Source organism: Podarcis filfolensis (assembly GCF_964270895.1).
Source record: "Podarcis filfolensis genome assembly, chromosome: 14".
Lineage (NCBI taxonomy): Eukaryota > Metazoa > Chordata > Lepidosauria > Squamata > Lacertidae > Podarcis > Podarcis filfolensis.
In genome coordinates, this window is record NC_139616.1 from 4,632,107 (window position 1) to 4,642,856 (window position 10,750).

The 10,750-nt window shown below is 41.8% G+C and overlaps 1 protein-coding gene across 9 annotated transcripts in view; it reads left to right on the forward strand.

The window, feature by feature from the left end:
- TPM1 (tropomyosin 1) overlaps positions 1–5,746 on the forward strand; it is a gene marked incomplete at its 3' end in the record, with an annotated part of 58,640 nt that extends 52,894 nt beyond the window's left edge. For 8 of the 9 annotated variants that reach the window (XR_014541689.1, XR_014541690.1, XM_083586957.1 and 5 more), the window contains one exon: positions 4,707–5,746. Coding sequence is in view for 6 of the 9 variants with exons in the window: in XM_083586957.1 (XP_083443083.1) it covers positions 4,707–4,789 (83 nt within the window). The remainder of the gene's footprint in view (positions 1–4,706) is intronic. The other variant, XR_014541691.1, reaches the window with a different exon arrangement.
- Positions 5,747–10,750: the final 5,004 nt, after the last annotated feature.

Consider the following 10,750-nt stretch of genomic DNA (forward strand, 5'->3'; position numbering starts at 1 on the left):
AATAAGAAAATGTGATGATACGTTCAATACAATAATTGTTTCATCTGTGAAAAATGGAGATGCTCCAGAATTAACTGGTGGCTAGCTGGCAGAATTCGATTTTATTTGAATCCTCATCATAAGCCATCCATGTAATGTGAAGATAAATGAGGAAAGCATAATCCTCATATGAGAAGAAACATTGCTAACATTGCAGTCCTGTGAATGTCTGCTTGGAACTAGACCCAGCTGAATTCAGTGTTGCTTACTCCCAAGTAAGTGGGTGCATGCCCACTTATTTGAGAGTAATCCCATTAAACAAATTTGTAATCAAATTCTGAATAGATATGTACAGTTGTTCCTTGGATCTCGAACGCCTTGGCTCCCGAAAGATTGAAACCTGGAAGTAAGTGTTATGGTTTTCGAACGTTCTTGTGGAATCCGAACGTCCGACAGGGCTTCCAATGGGCTACAGCCAATCATAAGCCGCGCTTTGGTTTTTGAACGTTTTGGAAGCCGAACGGACTTCTGGAACGGATTCTGTTTGACTTCCAAGGTACAACTGTATATTGTGTTTCATGTCACCGGGCCAGTCTTATTTATTTATTTGTGACATTTACATATCATCAAGTAATGCACATCTTCTGAGATGCTTACAGTAGAAGTTTGCTAGCTGATGAAAACTTGCTTGAAGACCTGCATGCTTTCCCAGGGCCCCAGCTTAGAATAATCAAAGATATTACTGGCTATGGTGGGTAGAATTCTACAGTGGTTTAATGTTTTTAAATACGTATTTTATTTAAAGTGTATTTTATTTGTTTGTTTTTTTGTAAGTGCTCTGAAATTATTTGGAGGGAGAGTATGTGAGGGAAAGTATGTATAGAAATAAATGTGTATGGCAGTAAGATGAAAATATGAATACAAATAAAGTATATCTAAAAGGCATTCTCACATCAAGAATGCACCCTCTAGATGTTTTGGAATACACCTCTATTAATCCCCAGACAGCAGGGCCAGTTCTCGGGGCTGATGGGAGTTGTAGTTCAAAATATATGGAGAGCACCAAGTTTGGAAGGCTGCAACAGGCCTGCCCTTTCTATTAGCACCCCAACACTAAGCTGCTCATTGAGAGTCCCAACAACCAAAGCAAGAGAAACTGAGGCTGGTGGCTTCCTCCATAGCTATTGGAAATAACTGGTCCATTGGAGCATCTATACCTTGATTTGAGAGAGCCACTTGGACACATATTTTACTCATGTACATGATACTTACAGATGTATGATCTCATTGATACACGCCAAAGGACCCAATGACTTGGTGAAGTTTCTTGTGAGAATTGATTCTACTTCATAATACATGGATGGTTTCGTGGTAGCACAAATTAATTTCATCAATGAAAATGGACATGTTACCAGTTTTATTCTGTTGTTATCATGACTTATTTCACTTCTGTGTCACACTTTTGGTACTGGGCTTCTATGTTTGTTGAGTTCGCTGGTTAACCATAAATGTGTTAAATGTTATTATTTTTATATACTTGAAATATGTTGAGAAAACAATGTAGGGGCAAGCCTTAGCCTCTCCATGGTCATTTATGTATTTAGCTTGTTCATCGCCTTGTATCAAAATCTCAAAGCAACATGTTACGTAAAAGAATCAGGCCATACAGCTCAATGCCAATAAATTACATATAACAATTACATTACAAATTACCAATAAATTACTTAAAGAAATAAAAGAGCAGCTGAAGGACTGAAAGTCATCACATCAAACGTATCTCCCGGCAATGATTCCTGTGGTCATATTCTGTCCAGTGTAATATTACCCAGTTTATTTACAAAAATGCAGTCTCATAAACATACACATATCTTATGGGATATTTGAGGTTCTTCTGGGGATAAAAGGAGGCAGTGAAGAGCTGTTCAAAAACTTCTTTTTGAATGATGTATTCAACACCCTGCCCTTTGGCTAGCCACTATAAAGAGACCATAAAGGGATCTTTTCATACAAGCAGGAAAGCCTGTCTCACTTGGATCTTATCGTAGAGGTTTCTGGGTGCTCTCTGTTCAACAATGGAGCCGGCATGGGTAGTGGTTAGAGTGTTGGACTTTCAGGGGTCAGCAAACTTTCAACACGAGGCCAGTCCACTGTCCCTCAGACCTTGTGGGCGGCCGGACTATATTTTGAAAAAATAATAATGAATGAATTCCTATGCCCCACAAATAACCCAGAAATGCATTTTAAATAAAAGTACACATTCTACTCATGTAAAAACATGCTGATTCCCGGACCATCCGTGGGGCGGATTTAGAAGGCGATTGAGCCAGATCTGGCCCCTGGGCCTTAGTTTGACCAGGGTTCAAGTTGCTGCCTCTTAGCCTAACCTCACAGGGTTGCTGTGATGATAAAATGGAGGGAGGGAGAACCCTGTACACTATTTCAAGCTCCTTGAAGAAGGTGGGAGAAATCAGTGGGAGAAAGTTCAGAGAAATGTGTCTAACGTGTGTAGAATATGTTTGCGTTTGAAAAAGTTAGCCACAAATAAAGTCTGGCTGCAGCCTTTACATTGCCAGGGAAATGCCACAGCCTCCTAGGACATCAGGAAGCTGCTATAGGGCAAGGCTTCTGTTCAGGGCTCTGGAACAACTCAGAGGTGTGGAAAGCTGGGATGAATTATGGGACAGAAGATTTTGGTTGGCCAGTGTGGGAAAGACTGCTGGACCCAGGGCTCATGTTTACAGTCTTCTGAATGGTGCCCCAAACCCTGATACTTGGCCATCTCCTGGCCTGCCACCCTTAATGGTGCTGCCGAGCCCCGATGCATGCTATGCCACCGTCCCCCACTGCAGAAAGGAGTGGTGGTTCTCCATTTTATGAACAGTCGTCATCTAACGTGGTTAATGGCGGTGAGCGCATTGCCCACCTATGACGGTAGGCTGTTCTTCCTGGCTGGGATTCTGCCATGCCTGTAACAAGAGCATGAGGGACCTCCAGCTGTTACTGGACTCCAGCTTCCATGTGTCCCAGCTAACTTGGCTAATGGTCAGGGCTGATGGCAGTTGTAGTCCAACAGCATCTGGGCTATCACTAACACTGGACGTGTTTGAGCTTTTGAAGTCTGTGTTTCCATCTCAGGATTGCTCGAAACTCGTGCACTTTTCCAATGTCTTTCTGGCTACTGAGCTGTCTGCATGGGGTGATTTTTCTGGTTAATTTTTTGGTCTGTCTCTAACCTTCTGTTCCTTCTGCCTCTTCCTCCTTCTTTTTTCTCCTGATTCGCTTGCTGACTTGCACAGACCACCTCTACCAGCAGCTTGAGCAAAACCGCCGTCTAACTAACGAACTAAAGTTGGCCCTGAACGAGGATTAAGCTTTAGTAGGAACCAACCCTTTCTAACAAATGTGCTTGTGATTCAGTTGATATTGAAATATGCAAGAGACCTGTGCGAGTAAGAAATATTGCTTCGGTGATTGTTGGAGGTGAAACTGGCTTCACTTAGGGACATTTTAAAATTTCACCGATCAGTTGTGCTCTGTTTAGAATTTTTCCTTTATTGTTCAAAGGCCAGCTGTATGCCTGGTGATTATTTTACAAACAGAGAGGAAACCAAGCAGCCTTCCCCTTAGAGTGGAGTTTTCACTAGTAACACACAGAGGTGGGAGCAGAGAGAACTTGGAAACCTGAATCTTTTATTTAAAAGATCTCAAATCAAATGTACTCCCAGCTGCTTATTTGGAATCTGAACCCCATAAGTTTGAGTCCCGGTAAAAACAGCTTTTGTTTATGGGTTAAACTACCCACCTAAAGAAGAGGCCATTATTGAGAACCTCTGGTCAATTTAAAGGTACGCTTGCATCATAACAAGGTCACTGTTACTGTTGGGTTTCTATGTGGTTCTGCAGTTTCTGTGCTTATGTCAGCATCACTGAAGCGTGTTTAGTGGCTGTCCTACAAAGTGTGCATGTAACAAAACTAAGAACTGTTGTAAAACTCTTTCTTTCTTTCTTTTTCTTTTGCGGGGGGAAGTTGGAAGGCTGCTGTAAAAATAAGTCAACTGGGGTTTATTTCCATACAGTCAAACTGGTCCCCCCTCCCGGCTTTCATTTTCTGGTAGTTGTTAAATATCAAATGGGTAGAACTGCTTCTGAAGTCCTGTCATCAGCATTTTTAAGAACATGTTTGCATTTCCTCCTGGACTTTCCCTGGAACTGGCTGCCTGACATGCTTTTGTACCTTTCCCTATTACTATTTTTTAAAGAAAAATTAGAAAACTCATTGAATTCAGTTGGCAGCCGTCATGTGACATAATAAGGTTGATGGGTTTTTTGGTGCCACTAGGATTAAAACAAAAAACACTCCCCAAAGTTGTAGCTTAACTTACTCTGTTTAGTTCCCCACCACCACCTGGTTCTTTGGTGTTATGTATGATATGATATGATATGATATGAGCCAGGTGTCTTTGTGCCAAAAGCAAGTCCCAGTTCTTGGCTGCTGCCTCCTTTGATGATGGACCCAACAGATAACTCGCTTCTCATTTGGCAAAGGTGTTTTTGGGCTGCTGGCTGCTCTGAAGTGTGTTGCCTTTGTCACCGCCTAGTTTATGTTAATCCTGATATGTCGTGGCCATGCACCCTTCATGCTCATTTACAAATGATATTTGCCTGTGTACAATTAATATAAAGCAATGACATTTTTTTCATAACTTGACTTTTCTAATCCAAAACAGAGAAAGTGGCACATGCCAAAGAAGAGAACCTCAATATGCATCAAATGCTGGATCAAACTTTACTGGAGCTAAACAACATGTGAAAACCACCATAGCTGCGGCCACACCACTGTCAGCTTTGTTTTGATTTATTTTTTCACCTGCTTGCCATGAAACCCTGAAATGTGTCTTTATTTTATTACTGTCCCCCCATGTTGCTATACTCACAGGTCCACTTGCTAAACCCCAGGCATGGAGTCAGGGAAAACAACATATATACATATGTATATGTATATGTATATGTATATGTATATGTATATGTATATGTATATGTATATGTATGGGGTTAGGCTCCATGTGGCTGTGAATCAGCTGTGCCATATTCCTGGCCCTAATGTTGCCTCCATTTTGTAGAATTCAGTGCTGCAAATTGTGTGCAGCCTTTGCTGGGGGGAGGGAGGGGGCAAGTGATGGCAGAAATGTTCTCTTCCACCTGTCCAGCCAACTTAGATATTAAACAAAGATTGATGTTAGAAACTCAGGAGAGGAACAAGGAGGGGTGTGTGTGTTTGACATTCCTTGAAACTAAAGGTACTTGTGTGGTCCTTTGAATGGTATTTCTTTAATCTCAGCGGTTTGTCCAGCTCAGTAATTTGATTTCTTTGGAGATGCCTCAAGCTGCAAAGGTTTGGCCTTTGCATTTGAGAACAAAACAGGCCTGTAGGCCCCATTTTAAACTATTTAATGCCTGAGTTGAAAACGTGCAATTTACAGCTCACTACAAAGGGTTAGGCAGCATTTTGGTCTGCAAAAAGTCATTCCATGGTAGCGTCTTAAGATCCGCTGCACTGGGGAACAAACCAAACATTTTTCATCAATGGATTCCAGTTGTTACTCTGTTTTTGTCTGAAACTCAAGGGAATCAAATACATTTGGTATTTGCCACATGTTTGTTTGACACACTTTTTTTTAGCAGTTTTAAAAAAAACGTATCTGTATGTAAACATTGTATAATTGATAATAGAATAAAAGAACAAGCACTCTAGGACATTTTGTAAAAACATGCTGCCTTGTGATTTTTATTTTCCCATCTTACGGGTTTTGTGCATGCAGCTTTTCTGTTATGGTGATGGAAACGGGAGGAAGGGTGTCATCGTTCCAGCACCGGCAAGACGTAGGATGGGAAATGGGGGTTCCAGCAAACTTAATCCTCAACTTCAAATCCTCAACGTCTGTATGAAGCATGGATGAGTGCCATGGACCACAGTTCACAAATTCACCACAATCCAGCAGCTTTTTAGTCATGGAGAGGTGTCACCCATTGCATGCATGAGTCAAGGCAGATCTGGAGACCTTATTGTATGGTGCTAGTCCTCAGCAGTCAATTGGGGGTAGGGGAAGTAGAGAGCCTGGCTTTCCCCTGGAGTAAAGGTGGATGCTGCTAAAACAAGTGTGTTAACAAGGGCAGATGGAGAAACTAAAGGATGTAAGTTGGGCAAGGGACCTGTGGTTCTCTAATTATATTATTATTATTATTGTTGTTGTTGTTATTGTTATTATTTATACCCTGCCCATCTGGCAGGGTTGCCCCAGCCATTCTATATGTTGCTGAACCAAAATTCTCTATCATCCTTGACCGTTGGCTGTGCTGCCTGGAGAATAATGGATGTTGGGAGTTGAGCAGCGTCTGGAGGGTCACTGGTTCCCCATGGATGATGGAGGATTCCTAAAGACAGGCACTCGCACTGTTGAGTTGCAATTCCGTCCATCCATGCGCACACATCACTCCAGAAAATGTCCTACCTCTGCACCCCTTGAAAATAATAGCTGTGTGTTTTCTAGCATACAGCTAGAATTTCCAGGAAAAGGAGCAGGAACATTTTGTTAACTTTTAAGCCAAAGCACCTCAGCTTTCCATGGTGAATGTAGGCCTCTGCCTAAGGAGGCTGCTGCCATCCTGCTGGCAAGCAGGATTTTTTATTTTACTTTGGGCACTTTCTGTCCTAAGTCTCTGCCACCCCCCAAAACCCTACAACCCCAGAACACTCAAAGGCAGCAGCTTGGCATCGAGCCCGTAGGAAATTCTTATTGGATCGGTGATCTGATCAGCAGCTCAGGAACAACATGAAGAGTTTCTACGAAGCATATGGCTTCCTGTTCTATTACATTCTTTGGGGAACATTCTGAAGAAGCCCTTTCACAGAGGAAACCTGTAAAACTTTCTTCCTGAATTCATTGCATGAAGCAAATATTGAAAGTAGAAGAGTTTAAAGTCAGAAGTATATCAACATGGGGCAGTTAATGACTGGAATCTGTAATCAGTGAGGCTGTCAGCTCTCTGGGCAGTTTGGAAAGACAGCTCTGCTTTTGGAAAAAGGCTCTTTTCTTTCAGTACTGGAAATGCTGGCATCATCATACCATTTTCTTACAGTAAGGAGTACAAGAGCAGGATTAGGAGTAGTCTACCCAGATCTGCCCCCCACCCCAGTGTTTTAGATGACACCTGCCTGTCTATAATTCTTAAGTGCCAACACACGTTCCATTTTTGTATCTCTGAACAGCAGAACTTTAAATTTTCTATAACATGTTTCTACAGATCAGCCTGTTGCCCTTCAGATATTTTGAACTTACGTTCCTCAGCCCTGACCACTGGTCATGCTGGCTGGACCTGATAGGATTTTGATTTAATATTTATTAATATTTATATGCTGCTTTTCCAACAACAAATGTTGAGATCAAAGCTGCTCACAATAATCATAATAGCATTAAATAACAACAAACAATGAAAGTAAAAAAGTATTGAGAAATGATTTATAATGAACTGGAAAAAAATGTTTAAAATTACTCCCCCCCCCCCCCCAAAAAAAAAACAACCACCTGGAGTGCTTTCTGTTGTGGATAACTCAGACTGAAATCCCCAGGTGTCGGAAAAGTTTATTTTTGTATGCAACATCTGCAGCCCATGTTTTGTTAGCCCAAAAATGGAAAGTGAGAGAGGTCCCAACTAAAGAAGATTGGCAATTTAAGTTGACAGAATATGCACAACTTGCAGATTTAACATATAGAATAAGAGAGCATGAAAAACATACATTTAAATAAGATTGGAAAATGTTTATTGAATATATGGAAAATAACTGTACAGCTGAAAATGCTGGCACCATTAAGATAAATTCAACAGAGTAAATAATTTTTCATAGATGTAATAGTGGAAAACCAATTGGAATAGTTATTGTAAAATATGCAGGGATGTAAGATATGCAAAACGAACCATGGAAAGAGAAGAAGGGAAGTCACTGGATATGTTAAAGTATGTAAAATGTTTATTTGAAATTGCAAAACAGAAAATTTAAAATAAAAATTACACACACACACTGCAATCACTATATTATCAAACACTAACATAAAGCAACAACAGATAATAACAGATAACATAAAGCAACAACACACAATAACATAAAGCAACAATATAAAGTCATAGTAATTCAAAATATTATGAAGAGCTGCTGAGCACCAACCCTGTGCAGATGAGATCCTCTCTCTGGGAAGGGGCTTCTCAGGGCACCAAACAGCATATTTTCAGGCATATCTGCCATAGTTCTTAAACTTGACTTCTTTTTCACCTTGTACAGGTACACAGCAGTTGGTGTAGGCTTTGCACAAGGGGCCTTCTCAATGGATTGTGTGCCTGTTATAGTGAGGGGGAAGTTGCCATTTGAAGTTTCGGTACCAAAAGGTATGGGACTGGGACTTTCACAGACAGCTTAGGGACACAAAGAAGGGCAAAACTCCCAGGAGTCCAAGCCAGCAGTACTAATGGTCAGGGTTGATGAAAGTATCTGCCCAAAAAAGTCTGGAGCAAAGGCTGAGCCCAAGAAATCATTCCACCATGATTCAAATGGAAAGGACTATCAACACAATGCGGTCGCAGTGGCCTAGCGTGGAGGGGGGCGCATGGCCACAGGCGCATTTTGGGAGGGGTCGCAACGAGGTGCCCCCACGACAGGATCCCTCATTGAGGGAAGCATCGCCCAGCTCTCAGGGTTGGAAGGGCAGCAGGGCTGGCATCCGGCAGGTGAGTGCACTTCCCCACCTGGCTGACTGGAAGGGTGTGCGCCTCCCCTGCTGTGTCCTCATTTCTCCCGTTTCTTGCGCTGGAAGAGCAACATGAGGATGCAAGAGGCAGGCGCGCTTCCAATCAGCCTAATCCGGTTGAGAAGGGCATGCGCCTCTCCAACAGCGCCTTCCTCATGGTGCCCTCCAAGCCCTGGGCACTGGGAAGGCAGGCTCCGCCGCTGTGCATTCAATACTGTTGCTGTAAATAATCTGCCAAAGTAAAATGCTCTTAAGTGAATCCAGATTTTCTCTGTGTTGGATATGAATTTGGCATATGATAAATGACTCTGTTTTATTGGGAAAATAGTAATGAGAATTAAAACAACAAATGCTGAAATGAATCCCACCTGGTCCGCATTTGATTGCACATCTGAAAGTGGTTTGGTCTGGCTTGGAGCCCAGCTCCATAGTTCAAAACATCACTGGACACGGGGAAGGATGCAAGAATTTGTTACTCTATATTTCCTGGATTCTGCACTACTTTATGGTACAGGATAAATCGTTAATAGCCAAAATAATTTGCTCCCATCCTTGGTTTTCATCATTGCTCCACCTATTTGCCCACAGTGTGGCCTTATTTCAGTTGCTGAGTTTTAGACTTTAAAAGTAATGGGTATGATCCACCAGGATGTCCCCCCCCCCCCCTTCATTTCAGTGGAGCTTGTTCAAAAAAGCATCCCAGTGAACAAAGTCCGAGATGGAGACAGTTCTGGACATTTTGGAGCAAGCCTAAGGCAGAAAATCCAAAAGGTGGTTAGTATATAATAAATTTAAAAATGAACACTTAGCTGCTTTTTAATAGTACTCCAAAATCTGCTGAGGTAGGTTGTCTCGCTCTGCCTAATGGTAAGTGAAGCTTGTCAGGCAGCAGGAAGAACATGTTTACATACTCCATTCTCCCGGCGTCTAGACATTGTTGGATGACAACCTCTATAATCCCTGACCTGCTGCCTAATGAGACTTGGAGCCTAACAGCAACTGGAGGGCCACAGGCTCCCCTTCCCTGCTTTAAATTGCTATTTAATGATGGCTTAATAATAGCTGTCACTCCAGCTGTAACCATCCAACATTTCTCAAATGAAAATAGAGACGTCCTACCCTACCCTCCAATGGGAAGGATTCTGTAACGTTCTAAAAAGTTTCAATTAAAAATAGTTACAAATAAAAATCAGACATGATTTCATTTCAAAACATTAATCCAACAAGATTTTTAAACATTAAGCAAACAATAAGCCCGGGTGCCGCCTTGAGCTCATTGGAGGGTAGGTGGGATAAAAATATATGATACAATACGATAATCTTTATTGTTATTGTCCCATATAGAACAACGAAGTTGAAAAATCTACACCAGACATTCAAAACAACAAGACAACAAGCCTGCTATCCCAGCAATCCCAGCCTGGTTAATCCCCTAAAAACTCTGATACCCCATAATTAAGTTATAGATAGGTAGCCGTGTTGGTCTGCCATAGTCAAAAAAAAAACAAAAAAACAAAAAGATCATCAGAGATGTACAACTTCTCCTGGACAATGACAGTTCTCTTTCTCAAGCTCTGGGAGGAAGACCTTTCATTGCCTACAGACAGCCACCCAATCTTAAACAACTCCTAACCCACAATAATACTACAACCAGACGTAACACGGACACCGGCACCAGAGCCTGCAATAAACCCAGATGCCAACTTTGCTGCCACATACACCCGGACAACACCATTACTGGCCCCAACAACATCACACATACCATCTCAGGACTATTTAATTGCTCATCGTCTAACATTGTATATGCCATCAAATGCCAACAGTGTCCCTCAGCTCTCTATATTGGACAAACAGGCCAAACCTTACGCCAAAGAATAAACGGACATAAATCGGACATCAAGAATCACAAGACAGAGAAACCAGTAGGAGAACACTTCAATCTCCCAGGACATTCTATACAAGATCTCAAAGTA